This window comes from Raphanus sativus, chromosome 3, assembly GCF_000801105.2.
Source record: "Raphanus sativus cultivar WK10039 chromosome 3, ASM80110v3, whole genome shotgun sequence".
Classification (NCBI taxonomy): Eukaryota; Viridiplantae; Streptophyta; class Magnoliopsida; order Brassicales; family Brassicaceae; genus Raphanus; species Raphanus sativus.
The window spans coordinates 20424572-20449507 of NC_079513.1; the positions used below are offsets into that span (position 1 = coordinate 20424572).

Here is a 24936-nt window from a genome sequence, read left to right on the forward strand (position 1 = left end):
TTTTTTTCCTTCGGTTTGACCGTTACGACAAGGTGGCTAATTGACTGGCAGCTTTTGTATTTAATCAAAAGAAACTTATTTCAAAAATGGTTAAATGTGTATTCATAAAATTCCTTATGTCTCTATATATATATATATATATATATTGAATAAATAATTTAAAGAGGAAATGTAAAGTACAGAGAAAAGCATACGTCCTTTCTATTCTTCTCTGCTGCACAATTCAAAGAAACAGAATCCCCCATACTTTCTATTGCCGTATTGAATCTTAATTTTAGTTTTAACCTTAGTTTTCACCTCATAGACATTTATGGTATACGTTCTTTTCCCTCTCTATTCAAACTCAATAAATAAAAGCTAATATGAGGAGGGAGTCGTGCTCCATCTCTCTAACTCAAAAATCTTTCCTTGAATTTCAAAATGAACAGTGTAATTCAGAGTTCAGTGATTCTTGCAGGCTCATGCCATTTTGGTGGTTTGGGAAGAAGAGGCTTCTCTCAAGTGAGAATGGTTAAGAAACCTTTCTCACTTGAAGCTCAAACTTTGGTCCTCAACAAAGCAGAGAAAAACAAACACTCAAAGGTAGTTAGCTGCTGCAAGAATGATGATGGTGATGAAGAAGCTGTTGTGCTTGAGTGGGCATCCAAACACTGGTCACTTTTAATCATTCTGTTGACAGTGGTGAAGATGGTGAGAGAAGAAGAAGATGAAGAAGCTGCTGCTGAGCTTGAGTGGCCATCCAAAAGCTGGTTCCTATTAAACCTTGTGTTGATAGCTGCTCAGATGATTAGAGAAGAAGAAGAATTTGAAGCTGAGTTTGAGGCATTGCTTAGAGAAGAAGAAGCTCAGGGAGGATCAGAGGAAGAAGAATTGGCTGAAGCCATGGAATCTTTTGACAGATTCAAAGATGTCATGAAGACTAAAATTCCAAAAAAAAAAGAAGATAGAAAGGGGTTTTCTCTTTATGACGACGGAAAGTATATGAGAGGCTTGGGATACCACGCAGCCAAAGTCATTCCAAACTACACGCCAGAAAGGGGTTTTGGATCTGATGACAAAGTTGTCTATGTTAGTTTCTCTGGCTTTGTTTCCACGGGAAGGGCATACCTCATTGAATTCTTAGACCATGCTTTGGTACTTAGATGGGTCAAGGAAAAGGGTGGTGTGAGGAAGGAGCTTGCGAGGACTCATTACGTTGACTTAGTGGCAGAAGTTGACAACGAGACGGTGACGATTCTCGGCGGCGGGGAGACGAGCTCCGACAGCGAGTAGAAGGCGGAGTAGTAGTATTTTATCGTATGTTTTAATTATCAGCATTTAATGATGTTTTATCGGATGTTTTTATTTATCAGCATTTAATGCTGTATTATCGGATGTTTTAATTATCAGCATTGCTGTTTTATCGGATGTTTTAGTTATTAATGTTGTTTTATGTCAGATTGATAAGAGTCAGAACCGGAATCAAATGTTGTGTCTTAAACAGTAATAGTCTAAACAGACCTTTATTTGGCCAAGTTTGTATCTGTTATGCTTGTGTCTAGACTCGATTTTGTTGCTTCGTTATGAGTGGTGAGGATGTTAATCTGAATTCTAGTTGAAATCCTCAATACTATCCTGTGCGGTCTATATCCAGTTTGATCATTCCGTTTACCACCTTGCTACGGGTTGACCACATTGGAGCTTGATGTTTTTGTTGCATGCTTTATCAATTGTGGAGCTAGAAGGGATCTTGAAGAAACGTACTATCCGGAGTTTCGTTATAAAAACAGACTTTCAGAGTCATGACCCTGATGTATATTATGATGATTCATTACTCTGTTTTTTAACACTCGCAATATGTGCTAATACGTATGTATGTCTGTAGAAAGACAGATTCTTGTCTGAACTTTGAGAAAGAGAAAAAAATGAAACTTTGTTAGGTTCTGTGGATCAAATAGTGAGTGACTATGATACTTTTGATGGTAACTGGATGATCTTTTCTTGTGTCAATAAAACAATCTTTTTTCTTGTTTTCTTCTGGTTGGGTCTTAAATCTTGTATATATGTTGGTGTTTTGTTTCAGTGTCTGGACTTTCTGCACAAAGCCAAGTCTCTGTGGGGATGGGTTTGCTCGCTGGCTCAACCGTTATGCTTCTCAATGTAATCTGGCGAATTTCCACTATCGAGGCTTTCAGTCTTAAAGGTTACCAGAAAGTTGCTTATGTCTATTAACTATCACTTATTCTTCATTGTAGGATGATAACTAATAGGTCTTCCAACCGTGGATCCAAAGGAGACGGCTTGCTTTTGCAAAATACTAGCATGTTATATCAGGAATACTTAAGCACTTGAAACAACATGCTTTGGGAAAGCTAAGGTCAGCCTGATGAACATGTCATTCGAATGTAAGTCAAATGGAGAGAGCAAATTTTGTTTTAGCACCTTATTCGGTTTCACCATGTTCCATAAAGCTATCTGTTTATTAGGTGGTTTGAGACAAATGATGCTAACAAGGACGGGGACTTACTTATCAGCAGCTGATCTTAAGGCGCTTTTCAACCTGGAGACTTTACAAGAGAAAGAGGGGACCATTCATTCTTTAGAGCTGACAACCATGTTTACATTTTGGTTCCATCATTTTCTTATATTTTGATATCTTTATAATTGATGAGTTGATGCAGAACCAGAAGAATTGGCTGAAGCTATGGAATCTTTTGACAGATTCAAAGATGTCATGAAGACTAAAACAAACAGCAATAGACTAAACCAAGACCCCAACAACCTCCTTCACCCTTCTCAAAAGCATAGTATTTGTTAAAAGAAGGAAGACACATTATTGATACTAGTCACTCAATATATCTTTTTGCTCTTTTTCATTAAATTTTCCTTCATCTTTGGTACAAACCCATCATTCTAAATCCTGAATTCCACAAAAGCAACACATGCAAGACTCTGTCCAACGAAAATGACTCTTCTTCATGAATGTGGCTAAAATAAGTGATTAAGAAAACACGAGCAGTTACTGTTTCAAATTCTCAAGTATTAGCAATGGCAATGAACCTAAAACCTAAATAACAAATGTATTAACATTTCGATGTTAAACCTTATTGGGTTTGGCAGAAGAAAAGAAAAAGAAAAAAGAGTAATATTTCTTGAGTAAATCATTAAACCAACATGGGAATAAAGGACAAAAGCTTGAGATTTTAGCTTCAGGTGGGGGGTTAAAGGGGAGGTTTCCAACACAAACAAAAGAGTAAGGAATTACAAATTTATTTAAGGGGAGGTTTAGATAATATATTTGTGTTTTTTTTTTTTTTTCATAGCTATAGGAGCAAATTTCCCTTTATTTATTTAATACAAGAACATATAATATGCTACACAAAACAAAACCTGACTATTGGCCATAACCTGTCTGAAACGACGACGTCGTTGTAGCGGGGGAAGTAAACACAAACCCTCCTCCTCCACTTGCGGCTGAATCAGCAGCTCCGCCAGTCACGTCAACAGTCAATGATTCTGTTGCGACTGGTCCCAGCTCGCCGTCGATGATACAACCACTAATGGATTGCTCTGGCTCTGGCCGGAGAACAGAGCATGCTCTGTTTGATCAGCGAAAGGAGGACCATTTTGGAAGGAGTGAAGCGAGAGACGAAGATCTTGAATTTGTGCACTGGCTCGTGACGACGGTGGTTGATGATAATGCGGCGTTAAAACAGGCGCCGGAAGAAATCTCGCTTGATGATGATGATGCTCTGTTTCTTCACCGGAACCACCGCAAATTCCCGTCGCCGGCGGAGGAATTACAGTTTTGGATTTGTATTGGCGGGGTCATCAATGGCGGATTTAGCTTTCTTGATCAACGGTTTTGCTTTGCTCGCGTCTATCTTGAACACCGTAGATAGTTTATACCTAATTTAAATGCATTGAAAGTCCAAATAATACAGTCCGTCAATACTATTAAATCATTATAGTACACAAACGCTTGAGTTCCACCAATTTATGCCAATAACAATATAAAATTTAAAGCAAAAATTGGCGGACTGCATTATTTGGACTTTGAACAAACGATTGAGTTCCACCCACTGATATTTATACAATAGTAACTATCGTTGGGTTGATATTTTGCGGAACTGACTGTAAAATGATAAAGCAAAAATCTTATTATTATTAAGGCCAGTTTAATGTAAGAACATACTAATAACATGTGTATCAAATACACTAATTAATTAAATTAAAAAAATCTGAACGAAACACCAACACACAGAAAAAAATCATATGATCTCTTCTTGTAAGAGTTCAGAAGGTTTTTCTTTACCGAACTTTCTTCTGCCTCAGTTAAAAGAGGAACCTTGTAAAATATATTAAAAGTAAATTTCAAAATTTTACAAAATGGCTAACTAAAATATACACGTGATAAGCATACCTCAGTTATGCATACCTCGTCTATGATTTAGAAATTTTAGACACACCATTTACAACACCAACTGTCACACTCACCAACATATAAATTCACGAGTTCTTCATCTGTTAATCATGTTAGTACCTGCACAAATATTCACCAAAAATTATTAAAATCTAATTAAAAATATATCTTTAGTTATGATCCAAACAAACCCAAAATATAAACTCACAAAGAAAAAAGCAGTTGAGTTTCACAAAAATAATTAAAAATCATATCTTTCCATGTATTTTTCCTTACTCATACGGTTCAAGACATGGATACAAATGTCCTTTAAGCTTAAACCTCTTACTGAAAATAAAAATTCACCATGAATATTAGATCTATATAGAGAGACTAATCAATCGAGAGAAGATTAAAAGTGAGAGATAAATGTATATATAAGCTAGGGAGTACTGTTAAAGAGATGATCACATGGTGAGACTACGGTGCTCGGGAAATAATACAGGAAGGTTTATCGATCTGTCTTATGCTACCCATCATCCCAGGATCTATTAGACCTGCAAAAGAATAAACATGAAATTTAAATTAGAACACTAATTCGTTAAGAAGATAAAACACTGAAACCATATGAAAACGAAAAGTGTATGTGTATTTTACAAAAAAAGAAGAAGTGTATGTGTCAACTAATGAATCGAGAATACCATTATATAATGAATTGAGAATGTATGTTTAGGGTTTTAATGCCGAGATATTGTTTAGCTTGCAGCATAATTTTCGGTGCTAATTGCATTTGGAAACTAAATTAAATACCACAATATTATTAGAATATATGCTGCAACAGGTTTAAATTTATTGTATCAATTCAAAAGCACATTATATGATGTGGTCTTTATTATCGGATCTTACTAATAAGTTAGGATTACTATTTGGAAAATTTTATTTAAATCACAAAATCTTATTTCTATATACTATCATTCACATTTATTGTTAAGAATATTCATGGATTTGTTTTGATCTCACCCCTAAATATGTGCGATTAAACAAAATATATAGTTGAAACTTGGAGAGAAAGTTGGGGATAATCTCTTTATTACCGGATCTTACTAATAAATTAGGATTAATATTTGGAAAATCTTATTTAAATCATATCTTATGTTTATCCCGTTTCCATTTCAATACTAACTAATATCTCGATTTTAATTTTGAATTTCTGTTTCTATAAAATATTCCATCGAAATCAAGATGGGTTATTAAAGATATAACAAAAACCAATTCGGAGTGTAAATAGAAATGCAGTATTTTTCTTGGCCTGAGATTTTAGTGGTTGCTAAATATAAGAAACTAAATATCCGATATAATAGAAATTTCCACTTTTTAATATAGATTTACTACATATTTTGATATTTAAAGCTAAATATCTGATTTTCTTAGATATTGTATTTAATCTACTAAATATTAAATAACTGATTTTTTAAATACAATAACACATTAAATAAAAGCAGTAGCCAAAATATAAATCAGTGACACATTATGGTAAATACTCTTTTTACTCATATCTATCAATAGAATTTGGAAAATATAGATTTATGTTTCTGTTTTAGCAATTCAAGAGAATATAATCAATACCAACTAATATGTCAGATATTAATATGTCGATTTTGAATTTCTGTTTCTATAAAATATTCCATTGAGGTTAGATGGGTTAGTAAAGAGATTGGAAGCTCATTCGATGTGAAAATAGATTGTGTTTATTAAGCTTGCAATTTAAACTAAACAGAAATATCTTGGGCCTGCGATTTTAGTTTTTAAAAAATAAAATGCCATGTTTTGTAATTATCTTAAGAATGTTTTGTAATTTCTTTAAAAGTGCGGGATTTTTTTGTGGACCTCTTAATATTATAAATAAGAATATCTCCATCTATATTTTTGAAAACAAATAATTATTTTATGTATTAACCCGTTTGTTAGATCACAATAGAAATAATAAATCCATTTGTAAGACCCGTTTGTAATTGATGCCTATTTTACATATTTAATGGAAAAACCTGTATTGTAAAAATTTATACTCATTAATTGTATATCGATTTTGGAGAGTCAACTTTATTTTAAAATTTAAATATTGATTTTGAATTTCTGTTTCTATAAAACATTCCATCAAAATCTAAATGGGTTAGTAAAGATATTTGGAAGCTCATTCTGTGTGAAAATAGATTTAATTTATTGGGCTTGCAATTCAAATTAAACAGTAATATCTTGGGCCTGCGATTTTTGTTGTTAGTAAATGAGAAGCAATGTTTTGTAAATAGCTTAAAATTGTTAATGAAAAACCCAGTTTTGTAAATAATTTTGAGAACGTTTGGTAATTCTGCTGAAATTTTAGGGGCAGGTTCACAAATAGTCAGCTGCTTTAATAGTATAGATGAAATGATTCTTTGGAGTCAAGAAATCATGTTTTCTTTGCGTGCAAATTTTTTTTTTAATTCTCAGAAGTGGTATGGAAAGGTTTAACACACAGAGGCGGATCTATAAAGCCCAGGATGGGTGCAGATGTCCCCAAAATGAGTTACAACATTACAACTAAATTTATGTTCATTGGAGTTATCAAATTTTGCAGCATTATTGGCTAAAGCCTCCTTACTGGCCCCACTCAAACTGAGGTTCGAACCCCACCTATATCATTTTACACTGTTTTGAATTTTTTTTCTTTCTTTTACGTTTTTGATTAACTTATTCCCTGCATTATATTTTTTTACCTCATTAGTTCCTTCCAATATTTTTTGGTCAGTTATTCTTGTTAGTCAATTCATTTCCGTTTTAACAAATGATGATTCAGTTTTTTTTGTAAGTGGATTATTCTTTTTCTTCTTTCAGTTATGTATAAAAGTTATTTTAGCTGTATTATTTAGTTTATTTTCTTCTATATGTTAAAGATATAAAACTAATTCATGTAAAATATCATATAAAACCTAGTAAATTATTTTTTTTTTTACCCTCACTCACAATATTTTCTAGATCCACCACTGATTACACAGTTCAGTGGGAACAACTTCTGCAACTTCTTTTAGATCAAAACAGAGACAAAACTGCAATATTTCTGGTGAGATATGTGTTTCAAGCTACTTTGTATGCTTTATATGCTTTATGGAGGAAGCTAAACCAGAGTAAACATGGTGAAAAACCGAGGACAGCAGGACAACTGACTCAAAGAGTGGACAAAAACGTGCGTAATAGGCTCTCTTCCATAGGTAACCAGGTGTATACTGGAGGCTTAGCCATCTGGTTTGCAACACGTACGATATCTACAATTGATCTTTTGAAAAATTCAACCCCAATGTAACACAAAGTGCAAAAAAGTTTTTTTTGTTTGAATTAACTTAAATTTATTTCAAAAAAAAATTGTGGAATGAGTTGATTATATACTGTGAGTAATCCATCTGAATATATTTTACACATTGGTGTATTATAAATTTTATGTAGATATTATGTTTAACTGTATCTTTAGTAAGAAAATTGACTATTGTTAACTGAAGAGGAGTTACAAAGAAAGTAAATTACAGTAGTCTAACTGTTGAAATATTCACCATGATATTTGAAAATAGATTAATTGTCAGTTATGAATATCTAATATACGTCTTAATAAGAACTCCACATAGGTGTGTGCATCACCATATAAACAATTATATTTCTATACTCAGGGAAGAAGTGGAATGTCAGCAAGTGAGTCACCCGCCATGATGATCCATAGCTTGGTGTGTTGGAGGTAAGAACCATAGTATTCAGTAATGTATGGGAAATGGCATTGTTACAATACAGAAATTTCGTGGGGTTAATAAGACAACGTGAACACCACAATCTTGCATAGCTAATAATTGACAACCTTGCATTGCTAATAATTACCAAAACATTTACCTTCTTTTTTTGTCACGAAAACCAAAACATTTACCTTTTTTTTTTGAAACACAACTTCCATTAAAACATAAAACTTCGGATTACACTTTGAAGAAGAGACAATCCTAAAACTAGAAGCACAACAATAAAAAGAGAACAATACAACATAACTGATAGATTTAGAGAAACCTCTAGGATAAATAGACAGCGAATTCAGAGAACAACCCGAATGCGTCATAGTAAAAGAAGCCTTCACAGCATGGTTGGACAGCAGGAAAATAGTCACCTTATATTGTGACGTTGACATCGACATCCAATTCGCACCTCGGGACCTCGTCGAAACGAATCCCGCTGCATCTTCAGGTCCCGAACGGACCGCTCCACAAGATAGCAAGACGGTTATAGATATGGATGGACACTTCCATTTATATATTTGTGAAGATAAGTACGGTTGTTATGATAAGTACATATCTTATAGTTAGATAAGGTCAAATCTCATGTCGAGATTGTGTGACGACGTTGTATATAAACACAGCCATTGGCTTTCTAATAAGATAAGCAATTTAGAGTACACAAATCTACAGAAAGCACATCCTATCAGAAGAACCACTCTGTTCTTGCCAGGGGAAAGAGCCAACCTTGAGAGCAGAAGACCTAAGATAACATAGAACCTCATAAATACATTGAGGTACGAGCATTTTCAAGGGCATGGTGGTCAAAGGCCATGTACGTGCCCATGTGGAGAAAGAATCAGTTTTGAGGATAGTGGAACATGTGAACAGGTGCATGGATGTGAGAATCACGTCTTCGGTTTTGAGTTCTTGTAAAGAGTTTCTTGAAGAAAAAAACACAAGTGTTGTAAGTTTATTGAGATATTAATTATTTTTTTTAATTGGAACTCTATTCTCACAGAGCATATACTAAGACATATTTTATTTTGATGGTTGAAAGATTTTAAAGAAAAGGCAGACTCTGCTAGACTCGACTCAAATCCCAAACTTAATATTCCATATTTTGAGGTGGACAAAAGTAAGGGGCCTTGATTCTTTGAGCATAACTTATTATGGAAGAATCAGTAAGCTTGAAAAATGCCACCTCCCTGACATCCAAGATATAGACTTTGTTAGGACTCACCCCAGGAAAAGAGCTTGCACGGACACAGAATGCTTCAGACTTTGAGATGAAAATGGTGAGATCTCCAATGTCTTGAGTGTACACTGCATTTCCATCGTCGTCTACCTTGAACACCATTACACCTTTTGTTTTCAATTTGGTAACTTTTACTTTCAAACTGGTACCGTCAACGGTCTGTCTGAATAACTTGACCAAAAAAGTTTCACCAGTGGATCGAGATTCCACCAAGTGTTCGCTCGTGAAACAGGAATACATAGTCTCACGTTCAGCTTTGCTCAGCTCGGGAAGGTTGTGATATCGCAACTCCTGAAACTTGGGTGTGTGCTCTGTCTTCGCAGAGATCCCATGATCCAATGAGCTGGCCTCCGGCTCCAGGTATGCGAAACATGTTATGTTTCTTGGAAAACATGACACTGGCGAAGAAGAAGCTAGGGTTGTCGATTTTGATGTTGAACCACTCGGGGTTGGTTTGAGAAGCGGGTCTGCAAAAGCTGAGTTGGGGTCCCAAGAACTTGACAGCCACGACACAATCGTCTTCCTCTGGAGATGGTGAGGAAAAGGACACGTTGGTGATGATTTGGGTTTGGCAATGAGGCAAAGTTACAAGAGGAGGCAGCAAGATGCGTTTTGGATTTGCATTAGATGCAACGGGGTTTAGATCATCATGGAGACGCAGAGTGCCTACGTCATGCATCAAAGAGGCTACCCAGCCATGAGAGGACCCGATCGTAGTTACCGCTGCATCGTTATACACCAACTCGACAGGCGCCTTTTCTATCAACTCAGTACACAGACCTCTCTCCAGCGTGAGTGGCGTTCATCTTTTCACTGCCGCAACCGTCTAGGCTATGGACCATCAGCCATCTCAGCTCCCAAAGTCGTCGATCTTAGCTCCAATTGCAGAGGATCTCAAGCCGTGATTTATCCTTCATCAGGTGACAAGCCTAGAAACATTAGTAGACAGGTTTAAGATTAGTAGACCAGTTTCTTATCAATGTTATGATCTGTTTTTTTTTTTTTAAATTATCTATTTGTTTTGGATGATGTGACTCTGGTAATCGAGTTCTGTTTGTGCAAGCTTCTTTTATTGATATGTCAAATTTTCAATAGAAATGTGTTTGGCATATTTTTCAATTTTTATTGATATGTAATCTTCTTGGATATTGTTTTTCCAATTTTTCAAGTTTTCAATAGAAATGTGTGTTGACTCTGGTAATAGGCCGTACCTTTCTGCCTATGTAATCTTCTTGGATATTGTTTTTCCAGGAGATTGCAGCAGCGACAAGAGAAGAAGAGTTTTCCTTGGGTTCTGAAATGAGAAGAGATGATTCGCTAGGCTTTGCAAAGTCATTGGACCCAATAGCTTGGAGTTCCATACAGATGAGAGGAAGTGAAACCTACTGCATCTGGTTTCCACCTGAAACCAATTCAAGAATTTTGAGATTGCTGTTGCATTAGCTTCCTAATTATAACAACAGAATGAGAGTTATCGTCTATCGTTTGTGTTTACAAAGAACGGTGCATAACTCGCCACACTGCAACAAAGGAAGCGTGAAAAATGTTTTGCTAATTTGGTGATTTAAGTTTTGGTCAAAAAGCTTGGATAGACCAAAAAAAGGCCGGAGAAACATGTTCTTTTCAAGACCAATGAGAAATGCTTCTTCTGCAAGAGCAACAAGAAGGCTTCCTGTGCCAGCAGCCTCTTCTCCAAACACACCATATTCTCTGACAAAAACATGTACACAAAGTTACACGAGTAAGCAAAAGAGTGAAAACGCATAAAAGCTTCATTCGGTCTCATCTCGGAGTTATGTTTTTTTTAACATTCTTTCTCTTTAGTTTTTACTCGGCCTGATAAACAATTTGAGTTACACATAATTGCAATTTGGTCCTATCTCTTTTGTTTCTTCTTCAATTCAGTCTCACTAACCAAAGGAAAACTCCATCCGTGTATACGTTAAAACACATATGAACTAAAAACATCATCATAAAGGAACTAAAAAAATACTAAAATTCATTAAAAAAATTATACATCACTTGAAATTAACTTATACCAACGAGCTTATCAAAATTCCAAATGATTTTATATTTTTTGAGTGTCTTAAAAATAAAAGAACATATCAAACGTCAAGTCAAATGAATATTATATCCCCTTATCACTTAAAATTTTCTAAAAGACAAAAATTATTAGTATACATCTATTCTATTAATTCTTCAACATGTCCAATTGATTAAAGGTTGTGTCCAACATAAAATATAATGCATCTAAATAATTATCTAGATATATTATGTAATTACCTTTATTAAAAAAATTGTAACTTCCACGTTGGTTTCCTAAATCTGTAACTTCCACCTATATGTTACGTAATATGCGGTTATTTTTTTTCTTTTGGGATCCATCAGAATAAATTCAGTTCCAGTAATTATTATTATTCATAAAATAATTTTGTAATGCTTCAAAGATGTATGCATGTTTTATAAAGTCACCCTTTAATTCCAAAATATTAGTGGTTCACTACTTATTACAAAACTGTGGACAACCTTACGTAGTTCAATAAATAAAAATTATATCATTTGGAAACAATAATATTGATACTTTACATTAATAAATATTATGTCCACTATAAAAATTAATGGAAATGAACTGTGGTTTAGTTAACATAATATAATACAATTTAGATTCTGATCAACATTTCAAAGAGTGAGTATATTTTTTGTTTTACATTTTCTAGAAATTCAATTTTTATATTTGTATCTTTTTAATCATATTTGTGTAGAATATTTTTCTTAACTGATTAGTAAAAAGTTTTAATAATTTTATAAAATAGCTGGACTATTAATAGGTCATTTTTCTAATTTAATAATATAGTTTATAAATATATCAGTATTAAAAAGTAATTTTTAAAAATTTAGAAATTTTTAAAATTTAAATTATTTATATTTCATTTCATATAAAATATAATTTAAACATTTTCTACAACAAATTAGAGTTACGCTATATAATTCAAATACAACTAGATTCTGATCCGCTCTTAAAAGGGCGGGTATATTTTTTGTTTTATATTTTTAAAAAAAAAATATTTGTGTGTTTTAATCGTATCTGTGTTTTTTTTGTATAATATTTCTTCTAAATAGTTAATAGTTTTTAATCTATTTTATTAAATAGTTGGACCACACCTATATCAATAGGTCATGTTCATGTTTTAAGATCCGCGGGTATAAGTTCTGTTATGTTTGGTATAGGTCAATAGGTCATGTTCATATGTTCACCTATACCAATAGGAGATAAAAATACTTATGTTGGACATGACTTTTATCAATTAATAATTATCTAAATATCTAACTAAAACATTGAAATTAAATTTTAAATTTATAAAAAATAACAATTTAAATAAAATTGAATTATATCAATCACCTATAGGTTCAACATGCACCCGCTGGTTTTAACGGTTTTTGTGGGTTTTATCAAAAATTTAGTTGATGAATATCTCTTGAAATCCAAACCGGATTACATATTGAATCACTAGATCTATAGATTTGAAAACATATCCTAATTTTCCTGTTTCAAAATAGACAAAATCTTTACGAATTTACATAATTTTTGTAAAATTATAAATGAAATTTTACATCATAAAATATATGGTGCTTTCAAGTGTGGGTCGAAAAATTGTTTATGTTATTAATATTTGGAAACACAAATATTTTAAGTTGTTGATATTGTAATATTTATTATTAATAAATTAAGAAGTTTAATTATATGATGAGATTTTGGTTTAAGTCTATTCAGAATTCAAATTTTTGTTTCAATTCATATTTTTTGGGTTTTAGTTTGGGTTTGACTATCCGTTTAAATCATATAAAATTCTATAAACTAAAATATATAAATTTCAAATTAAAAATAAAAAAGAACAAATCACATATAAATTTTGTAATACATGAACAAGTATCTAAATTTAACATAAAATTACTTATGTTTAAATCTTTGGTTAAAAACCCAATAAATGTGACATATTGGATCCATCTATATATTTCATTTATTTAAAAGACTATTATATCAAATTAAATTAGTAACAAACACAAATATGATTATAAAATAAATCAAATACAAACAAATAATTTTTCAAAAAAAAGATTAAAACAAAAAATATACCCGCCCTTTGAAGGGCGGGTCAAAATCTAGTATCTATTAAAAATGTAAACCAAAACACAAATCATAAAATCATACAAAAATAAAAAATCTAAAAAACAAATAAAGTATATCCCGTCCGTAGGGCGGGTCTCTTCTAGTAAATATATAAAGATTGGAAATATTCAAATGATGAAGAACAAAATACGGTTACCTGAGGAATAAAATGCGGTTAAACATTAATGTAGAGATAATTACATTACCTGAGGGATATCAGATGCTATGAAATTTCAAATGTCATTAATAGAATGTTGGACTTCAGAGATCTCAATATTCATTGAAGGACCATCAACCATGTCGTCCAGATTAACCAAACAGCCACATTATAGCTGAAACTAATATAGACAAATAAAAAACTGAGTTAGTCCTTTATCAACTAATTAGGCTTAATTGTAACAAAATAAACAAATAATAATTTTAAATAGTGTCTTTTTCGAAAGCCGATAACAGAATCTAAATCATAATTCAAATAGAATTTAGTCCCAAAAGATGGCGACAAACAAATTACACCTTCATATGTTTTGACCAAAACACTTGTCATGATAAGAACAATATTATTATTTTCCACAGCACGATATTTATTTTCAAATAGTTCTTGCTTGTTCAGCCTATAGTGTTGCTTGTATTTCAGTTTCATTGTTTAAGATAGATTATTTGTATAAGAGAAGTTTAAAAATGTGATCGAAGTTGATTAATAGAATTGGATCAGAAATATACCTTCATAACAGTAAAGTTAATTAAACCGAAATGTCCACCCCTACTTTCTGGTCAACATGCCAATTTTTATTCTGATCAAGGCTACGCCAATTTTATTTATATAAAATAGATCTTCATATCTTCAATCAATTCAAAATGCTAGTCTAACTAGAAGCTATTTGGCGCCTTTCCTCAATGTATATATCCTTTTGTCATTAAATATTGTATTAGTATCATGTTCCGATTTTTAAATTTTATATTTAAAAAATAATTCCATCATATAATATAAACTTACCACATAATTTTCTACTTTAAAATATTCAAAATTTTGGGCTTAGATTGGCATTTTTCTTATAATGTTACTATAAACACGTTCTTAACGAATCGAGAATAAAGAATAATATGTTGCGAACACTGCGTCAAATTTTTCACTTTGATCCTTTGTGCTTCAAACTTTAAAAGGTTTGTCATGTCCCTGATCCTGGATATGATCCTTAGGATCGACCATGGTGCAAGGAGACGCACCAGTCAGCTCCTGTGACCTAAACACAAGGGTATCATGGCCTGGAAGTAAGGTTAAGGGCATCAGGAAGCTAAGATATAGCTAAACCAAGAAGGAGACAAGTATAAAGGAGCTGTACAAAGTGTATGGCAGCTGGGCGATGCAGTGAGCAAGCTCGGCCAGCTAAATGAAGTGTAGTGCAGCTCAGTGTAGCTCACTAAAGAGTGTGTCAGCTCCCTGAGCTGGATGAACTAGCTCACTCAGCTGGGTCAGCTGGGGATCAGCTCAACTCAGCTAGATTGAGTGTTCAAGTCTTGGGCAGTTGGGCCAGGTCCGCACAGTGGTCGGACCATGTGGACCACCCGGGTGTGCCGGTGAGCCGGTGGGCACTTGTGGTTGAACCAGAGGCTTGGGCAACCAGCTAAGGCTTGTGTGTGACATGTCTAGGAGCAGTTAGGCATGTCAAGGACGTCTGGTAACTGCCATAGGCGAACAGGTGTGATCTGGCCAGAAATGATACCGAAAGGGTGCAACCTTTGGAAAGGTGACCATTCCTTTTCTATAAATACAAGGGCAAGTCCGTGCCTTTGCAGGCACGTCAGGGCTTCATTCTTCTTCCTGAAACACAAAGAAAAATAGATAAAAACAGAGAGATGGTCGGATTACACAATCCAAGACCAAGAGAGGCTTGAAGGCAGCAAAGAGGCAGTTTTGGTGGCAATCAAGAGGGGAGTTGAGAACGACCCTCTGGTGTGTTTTGATTGTGGTTTGCCACGCCATAGGCTTCATATACATCCTTACTACACATCCAAATAGCCAGGGAAGAAGGGAGATGACCGGATTCACTCTCAAAGTCCAAGAGCAGCCTTAAGGGAAATGGTGTGTAGAAAGGCAGTTTCATGGGTACTGAAGTGGGAAGTGATGCACGACCCTTGGGTGGTGTTTGATCATGGATGAACACACCCTAGGCTTCCTCTACATCATGGTAACACACGCAAATGGTGGGAATTGAATGGAGAAGGCCGGAATCCACTCCCAAAGGCATGTACAGCCTTGAAGGTGGATGCAGTGCAGAAACTGGTTTCATGGAAGTTCCATGGAAGGGATGATGGGTGCGACCCATGTATGGATCTTATCAATACTGGAAGTATGTGATAAGACCTTATTAAGACAAGTGCAAGAGGCACAAGGCCGGACCTAATCAGGGAAGCACAAGGTCTAGCAAGATCAAGTATGAGGTAACATGTGTTGATTACTTATGTTTATGTTTATGTTTATGTCTGTGTTGTGTCTCTTGGGGTGGGATCAAGGCCAGGCATGGCACGCCCCTTGAGGAATGTATATTGTGATGTGTCTTAGGAATCCAAGACCCTGGACAAAGGGGCGGATCATAACTGATCTAACTCATCCTTGTGGGATGATGGTTAGATGATGTTCATTGGATAGTGATCAATGATGGATCATGGTTTGGTGTTGGGTTTGATCATGGTGTGAACCATGAGTCCGACCCACTGATGAGACACATGGGAGTCCTAGAGACAGAGGAACCATGTGGAGTGTAAGGTCCAATTCGTTTGGATCCAACAGCAAGCAAAGGAGAGGAGTAAGGCTGGTACTTGTTGGTATGGACCACAAGTATAGTGCTGGTGTGTTTATACAAGGAAGGCTGTGTGTGATCTGATCATGGGCAAGGATGGACGACCTGATCCATGGATGATGGATCAAGGTGTCTGATCTGATTGATCAAAGGATGCACCAGTGGTAAGAGCAACATTAATCAGGTTCAGTGGGACATAGTTCCATGGCCGGTTAGGTATGTGTGAAGACTCATCAGTTCTGAGTCATGTGGGGCGGTTGGTTGATTGACTCAGGAACTGGTGGGCATTGTTAATCTTGTTCTATGATGTTCATACATGGAGGTACTGAACCCTGGAGTGGCCGATTCAGAGAAATCTCTCCATGGCCTTGGTTGGGCAGGTAAGTGGAGATCTGATAGTTCCATAAGGAATTGTTAGGATCCGACTTCAAATATCTCTTAATGGGTATTTATCATGAATTATCATGGTGAAAGATTAGTTTTATCTCATTGATTTAGAGGTGGTCAGTTATGGCCATATGGGCTGTTCATGGGCGAGATCAGTATGATCGAGGCCGGTTCTGAGAAATCTGACTTGACCATTCTCTTAGTTATGAATTATTATGAATTATCATGAATTTTAATTAGTTTTTGGAGCATGTTTGCTTGTGGTTGGTTTTGCAGCTGAAGACTTCCCAAAAGTACTTGGTCTGTGGGGATGGTTGGTTGAATGACTAAGTACCTAAGGGGAGAGTTTATACATGTATAATGAGGAGCTGGACGAGCACTACAAGAAAAACAGGGAAATTCTGACGACCACTCCGACGGAAAGCGAAGTCGTCGGACCATTCCGACCACATTCCGACGACATACCGACGAAACCCAAAAACACGGGTTCGTCGGTATTTCGTCGGAACAGTCCGACGAACTTCCGACGAAGGGCGGTCGTCGGTATATTCCGACGACAATTCCGACGAAAGCCCGACAAAAATTATAACCGTTACGGTCGTCGGAATTCCGTCGGAATATACCGACGCCGTTCCGACGGAAGCTCTCGACCGTTGGCGAGAAAGAATATGCCCGTTTATAGCCGTTAGCCATTTTAAAAAAACCGACGGAATTCCGACGGATTTTTTATAATTTGTCGGAATTACGTCGGAATGGCGTCGGATTGCCGTAAGCATTTTCCTATAAATGCAACCTCTCCTCATTCATCTCATTCACTCCTCATTCTCTCTTCATTCTCTCTTATCATAAGAAATTCGAAAAAATCATGTCTTCTGGAGATTATTTTCGTTCGTGGATGGATAGACCTCATTTGGATCCCAACACCAATTTGCTTACAGAAGAATACGTTCGAGGTATTGGAGAATTCATGAAGCTTGTTCAACAGCACCCGGATGCAAATACTGGTATGGTAAGATGTCCCTGCTCTACTTGTAATAACAATAGAATTATAAAAGAATGGGAAGTTTGGAAACATTTGTATAGAAAAGGGTTTGCACGGAATTATAAAGTTTGGTATCTTCATGGGGAAACTGGTTTTGAATATGGTAGTAGTAGCGAACCTCAGCCTGTTAGCGAACAACCTCAGTCTTATGGTTGGTTAGAAGAACCGAGAATGGATGTAGATTATGGTGTAGGTACTGAGCAGATGGTACATGATCATTATAGAGGGGAAGAACCAAATCTCGAATCGGGGAGATATTTTGACATGTTGGATGCAGGAAAACAACCTTTGTATAAAGGTTGTAGAGATGGTCATTCACCTTTATCATCTGCAAGTAGATTGATGGGTATTAAGACAGATTATAATTTGGCGGAAGAATGCGTAGATGCGATAGCTGATTATGTTAAAGGTGTTCTGCCAGAGGATAATCTTGCACCGGGTTCATACTACGAGGTTCAGAAACTTGTTGCGGGTCTTCGATTACCGTACGAAGTGATAGATGTATGTATCGACAACTGCATGATCTACTGGGGAGCGGATAAGGATCGGGATAAATGCAAATTTTGTTGGAAACCTCGTCATCAGGAAACGAGGGGAAGAGTTCCGGTACCATTCAAAAGAATGTGGTATTTGCCTTTGACGGAAAGATTGAAGAGGTTGTATCAGTGTGAGCGCACGGCGAAGGCAATGAGATGGCATGCAGAGCATTCTACAAATGGTGAGATTAGACATCCTTCAGATGCGAAGGCTTGGAAACATTTCCAATCAACATATCCAGAATTTGCTGAACAGAGAAGAAATGTTTATCTGGGATTATGCACTGATGGTTTCAGCCCATTTGGAAAGCATGGAAGACAATATTCTCTATGGCCGGTGATTGTGACACCATACAACTTGCCGCCAAATTTGTGCATGCGACGAGAGTTTTTGTTCCTCTCCATTCTCGTCCCCGGGCCAGCTCATCCTAAGAGATCACTAGATGTGTTTCTTCAACCACTAATATATGAGTTACAACAACTATGGGCGGTTGGTGCTGAGACATACGATGTTTCGTGCAGAGAAAACTTTCATATGCGGGCAGTACTTATGTGGACAATAAGTGACTTTCCAGCATATGGTATGTTATCCGGATGGACAACACATGGCAGGCTTTCATGTCCATATTGTCAAGATAGCACAGATGCTTTCCAACTAAAGCACGGAAGGAAAACATGTTGGTTTGATTGTCACAGAAGATTTCTACCACCTGATCATCCATACCGTAGGAGTAAGACTTTGTTTACGAAGAACAAGCAGGTGTTTGATGATCCACCTACGGAAGTTAGTGGGAAAGATTTGGCGACACAGTTTAGGGATTTTGGTGCACAAAGGACGCCAGACGTAGGTGGACATGAAAACATTCCAGTCGATGCTGTTGGAGAGCTACATAACTGGCATAAAAAGAGTATTTTCTGGGATCTGCCATATTGGGAGAGTCATCTATTGCGTCACAACTTAGATGTCATGCATATTGAGAAGAACTTTTTCGACAATCTGATGAACACAATCCTCAACATCCAAGGTAAAACGAAGGATAATCTGAAGTCAAGGTTGGATTTAGTCGATATCTGTGATCGTTCTGAACTTCACGTTGATGAGAACGGTACGGCACCTTTTCCCATTTATCGGCTGGATGGTGCTGGCAAAGAAGCGTTCTTTGATTGGATTACAGATAAAGTGAAATTTCCAGACGGTTATGCATCAAATTTGGGTAATTGCGTTGACAGAAGCGAAGGAAAGTTTACTGGCTTGAAGAGTCACGATTGTCATGTGATTATGCAGCGGCTCCTTCCGTTTGCTTTTTCCGCACTATTACCACGTAATGTTCATGAAGCAGTTGCAGGGATAAGTGTTTTCTTCCGTGATTTATGCACCAGAGTAGTGACTGAGGAGGGTATTAGTACTTTGAAGGAAAACGTACCCGTTAGTCTTTGCAACCTCGAGAAGATATTTCCTCCATCATTCTTTGATGTAATGGAACATCTTGCTATTCATCTCGCAAGAGAATTGGAGCTTGGTGGTCCTGTGCAATACCGATGGATGTATCTTTTTGAGCGTTATATGCATCATCTGAAGAAGAAGATCAAAAATTTAAGCAAGGTGGAAGGATCTATAATTGCACAGGTGATCAATGAAGAAACTTCAAACTTTGCTGAAAACTACTTTCCATCAGAAGTGCATACAAAAAACCGAAGACCTGCTCGGCATGATGACAGAGGAGAGAAAGCAACGTATCATGTTACTGTCCCAAGCATGTTCAGCGAAATAGGACGACTAAGTGGAAAACCCACGAAGCGGAGACTGACGGAGATTGAGCACGCTCATTTGCAAACATATTTGCTTACCAACTGTGAAGATGTTCTACAATATGAGAGGTAAAAATATATTTTTCATTTAAATTGTTATATTAATTTTCAATAAGTTTTATTTCATATGAATAATATCTTTTTATATAGTGTTTATATGGCAGAGTTGCGTATGACTTACAGACATGCCACAGAAGAAGAGCTTCAACAACTCAGACATAACGGATTTGCTGCATGGCTTCTTAATTATGTGAGTCATAACATATATGAAATAATTAACATTTTACTCATATATATTTAGTATAAAATAATAAACATTTCACTCATATATATATTTTATTTTATAGGTGACTGATGGTTTGGCCAGAGGTTTTGTGTTCGATGATTGGATATGCGAGTTTGTGCGGGGACCAAACTATGTGGTCAAATCATATCCAAAATATTGTACACGAGGATATGCCTTTGCAAAAAAAGGTCATTCTAGGACAACTTATGATGGAGGTGTTTCCTCTTCTTCCGGTGACGATGTCTACTACGGCAACATACAAGAAATATTGGAAATTCAGTATCCTGGTATGGTTGGATTGCGGTGTGTAGTATTCTATTGTGATTGGTATGACACCACCCCAGATCGAGGAGTGAAGACTGATGCGTTTGGTGTTACTTCGATTCATTCGCGGAGGAAACTTCAATATTATGATCCTTTCATTCTTGCTTCGCAAGCTGATCAGGTATGTCAATTTAATATTCAAAAATATAATTAACGGTTTATATATTATTATTAATACCTTGAAAAATTGATAGGTGTGCTACATCAGTTACCCTCGGGTTACGTACCGAGACGATCCATGGATCACGGTGGCGCAAATCAACCCAAGAGGACGAGTAAACGGACCTTCTGATAATGATCCATTACAACCAAACTCTACCAGCAACGTGAGTGCAGTTGAAGATTTGGCAGAGGTTGAACTCGTTGAGAATTTTAACGAGTTTGGAATTGATGCTGTTGTACACTCGGAGCCAGAAGCTGAGATTGGCGAGTTTGACGAAGATTCTGAAGATTCTACAGATTCTGAAGATTCTGATTAGGACTTATGTTTTCTTAGTTGTATGATTAGTTTTTTTTTTTTTTAATTAACAAAATCCGTCGGTATTCCATCGGAATATTCCGATGAAATTCCGACGACTCGTGGTTAATTCAGGGTTTAGCCATTCGTCGGAATTCCGTCAGAATATTCCGATGGAATTCCGACGGATTTAACAAAATTCGTCGGAATTCCATCGGAAACTCTGACGGAATTCCGACGACCTGAATATTTGAAATTTTTATATCATAATATATCTATATTTGGATACCGAAACTACTTTAATAACACATATTAGATGTTTAATATAATATTACATATCAACCGTTCGATTTTTACAATTATTTAAATAATTATATATTTATATCATTGTTTTCATAACATCTCATCTTAATACTCATATACTTTCATTCATATTAATATAAACTTACACTACAAAACACAATTGTGTGTAAAAATTGGATTTGAAAACCTTATTATAGTTAATCTTTTTTAATAGTCTATTTATTATCAAAGTTTTGGATTTGATCAGTAAGAAACTTGTTTTTAAACCCTAAACCCTAAGTCGTCGGAATTCGGTCAGAATATACCGATGGAATTCCGACGACCTGCCCCATTCCGACGGATCTATGTTCGTCGGAATTCCGTCGGTTTGTTAGTTTCCCGAAATTACAAACCGCGTGAAAATTTCGAGTGGACCGCGTGAATATTTCATTAAACCGCGCATTTAATATTTTATTCTTTTTCCGACGACATACCGACGGACACGGGTCCGTCGGTTCCTTTAAATAAAAACCAATCCTTCTTCCTTCTTCACCATTTTCGCCTCTCTCTCTCTAAATCTTCTCCGTTTTCTCTCTCTTCTCCGGCGATTCTCACCGCGAATCCGGCGTCCCCACCTCCGTGAATCCATCCCACCGGCGTCCCCACCTCCGTGAATCCATCCCACCATGTAGTATCATCTCAATCTCTATCTTTTTCATTTTTTTTTGAGTTTAGGATGTTAGATTTTAGGATTTGAGGTTTGATTGATTTGCATGTTCGAATTGAATGGATAGTTTAGGATTTAGGGTGTTTGATTTTAGGATTTGTTGTTTTTTCTTTTGGTTTATATATTGGATTTGTTGATTTTTTAAAAACGTTTTTCCTATTTTTAATATTCTAACAACTTTTTCTATATTTATAAAAGTTTATAAAAACGTTTTTATGCAGATAAAATATTTTTATGAAGATAAAAACTTTTTAATATTTTATATAGATAAAAACGATTTTTAATATTTTATATAGATAAAAACGATTTTTAATTATTTTTATGTATATAAAAACTATTTTTGATATTTTATATATATAAAAACGATTTTTAATTAATTTTATGTAGATAAAAACTATTTTTAATATTTTATATAGCTAAAAACGATTTTTAATTAATTTTGTGTAGATAAAAATATTTTTAATATTTTTATAGATAAAAACGATTTTTAATTATTTTTATGTATTTATAAAACCATTTTTAATTTTTTTATAGATAAAAAGAATTTTAATTTTTATATATATGTTTTGACTAATATATTAATTTTATTTTCTAGGTCTGATGATTCGAGTGTTCGTCGGCGTGTCCGACCTCGTCGTTCCGCACCCCGTGGCCGAGCTAGTTCGGTGAGCAGTTCCCGTGCATCGGGTTCGTCGTCTCACGAACAAAACTCGGTTCCTTTCGCTCCGGCTCCCGCTCCGGCTCCCGCTCCAGCTCCTGCAGCCGCTCCACATGACCCGGGGGTCATGCCAGTTGAAATATTGGTTCAACAACCAGGTCGAGAGCATCTCCCGGTTCTCGAACAATACCCACGAATGGGACACTCGACTTGGTTAGTATTTTTATTTCATTTGTACAATTATTTTTTTCCCTTTTAATCTAACATTTTTTTTTAAAGGTTCAACAAGTCGACCAGTGGGATTAGCGGGAGCATCACCCAGATGATGTATTCGATGCTCCAGACGGGATATGACAAGTGGACTTCGATCCCTTCCGCGGAACGCGAGCTGTGGTTTCGTCAGTTCGCGGTAACTATTAAGTTTTTTTTTAAAACATTTTTAATTTTTTATATTTTATATGTACTAATCAAATTGTGTGTTTTTTGTAGCAAGAATTTACTTGGGACTCCGGCCTGACGGAAACAGTCCGTCAGGCATTCAGCCGCAAAGCCCAGACCGTCTACACGAAGCAGATCTACGAGTGGAAGCAAGTATGGCTGGATGAGAGGAAGCCCCGGTTACTTAGCGGGACGGTGTGGACCCAATTGATCCAGCACTGGGAGAAGGAAAGAGACTATAGAGAAGTCTCTACAGAACTCCGCCAACCGGAACAGCGATCGTGGCGGGAAAGGTATTTACGTGCACAACCTCGGCGCTTGCAGTATGTCCTCTAAGGAGGATCAACTGGTAAGTTTTTTTTTATTTGTCTTTCTAGTTACTTAAATAATTTTTTATATGCATTACCTAACACTTTTTTTTTTTAGATTCAAGGAAACGATGGTTAATCCCGTCGATCATCTCGTCGTCATTAAGGAGGCGTACACCAACAAAGGACGGGTGAAATTCAGGATCCGGTGATCAGAGAGGTCATTGAGATGGTGGAATCTCAAAAAGAAGCTTTTCTAGCTTCTCAGCAGCCTCTTTCTGACGACGATTCTACGGGTGCTTCGAACAACATGTCCCGACTGCAAATCAACGAGCTGGTTGAAAAGGTAATTTTTTTTTTCTATTCTTATATTTGTTTTAATACTTTATTTATTAATTTATATTTTTCTATTACTATTTTTACTAACTTAAATTTTTTCTAGGCGGTCCCTAAAAAAGGGTCGTTTGGTAGGATTGGCCCGTCGTGCTTCTTCGTGTCCGACTTCTTCATCTCAAGTCCCGTACGCCGATCCATTGATTCTAGAGCAGCTACAGAACAAGGATCAACGGATTGGAGCATTGGAGGAGCAGAATGCTACAATCCTTGCTGAGTTGGCGGATCAGAAGAAGTCCAACCTCGAGATAATGCAGAAGTTGGATCGTTTGTTCCCGGATCAGTAGTTTTTTTTGTTTTTTAATTTAAACTTTCTAAATGTTTTTTTTTCAGATTGTATTAAAACTTATTTCTATAATATTATTATTAGTTTCTTAATTTCAGTTTTGTTTAAATTAATTTTATATTTTTAAAAATTAAAAATAATAATAAATAAATTTAATAATAAAATATATATATCAGAAATTCCGACGAAATTAGTCCGTCGGTATATTCCGACGCTTTCCGTCGGTATATTCCGATGAAACATGTCGTCGGATTGTTCCGACGGATCCTTTCGTCGGAATATCCGACGACGTTTTTTCGTCGAAATATACCGACGACATGTTTCGTCGGAATATACCGACACTCTTTCGTCGGGAATTTCCGACGACTATGTTCGTCGGATATTCTGATGCATTTTGTCGTCGTCGGAATCATGAGTTTCCGATGAATACAGTGATCGGAATACTCCGACGGATTCCGAGGGAATTCCTTATCGGAAGGGCGTCGGAACTCCGTCAGAATCGGGTTCATCGCTATCCGTCAGATAATCGTCGGACTGTCTGATGGATTCCGACGAACTTTTTTTTCCGACCAACTGAAACGACGACCACTTTTCGTCGGAATGTCGTCGGAATAGCCCT

At 35.9% G+C, this 24936-nt stretch overlaps 2 protein-coding genes, 1 long non-coding RNA gene and 1 pseudogene across 4 annotated transcripts; 2 read left to right on the forward strand and 2 right to left on the reverse strand.

Moving 5' to 3' along the window:
• Positions 1–420: 420 nt before the first annotated feature.
• Positions 421–2896, forward strand: LOC130509538 (uncharacterized). Its single transcript, XM_057005677.1, has 4 exons — positions 421–1961; positions 2063–2139; positions 2235–2384; positions 2466–2896. Exon 1 carries the CDS (start codon positions 421–423, stop codon positions 1270–1272), a length of 852 nt encoding a protein of 283 aa, XP_056861657.1. The 3' UTR covers positions 1273–1961; positions 2063–2139; positions 2235–2384; positions 2466–2896.
• A 411-nt stretch (positions 2897–3307) lies between these two features.
• LOC130509110 (uncharacterized) lies at positions 3308–5059 on the reverse strand. Of its 2 annotated transcripts, none has more exons than XR_008943264.1 (4): positions 4853–5059; positions 4679–4729; positions 4403–4522; positions 3308–3888 (listed from the first exon to the last, which is right to left on the reverse strand). It is a non-coding gene; the product is annotated as an uncharacterized LOC130509110 (long non-coding RNA). The 2 variants fall into 2 exon arrangements; XR_008943263.1 differs by having other exon boundaries at positions 4835–5059.
• Positions 5060–8846: 3787 nt separating this feature from the next.
• On the reverse strand, positions 8847–10779 carry LOC130510084 (uncharacterized; annotated as a pseudogene).
• Positions 10780–21747: 10968 nt separating this feature from the next.
• LOC130510085 (uncharacterized) lies at positions 21748–23850 on the forward strand. The gene is made up of 5 exons (XM_057006427.1): positions 21748–22195; positions 22830–23105; positions 23172–23301; positions 23382–23623; positions 23757–23850. Coding segments are annotated over exons 1-5 (744 nt in total). The 5' UTR covers positions 21748–22193.
• The last annotated feature ends 1086 nt before the right edge of the window (positions 23851–24936 follow it).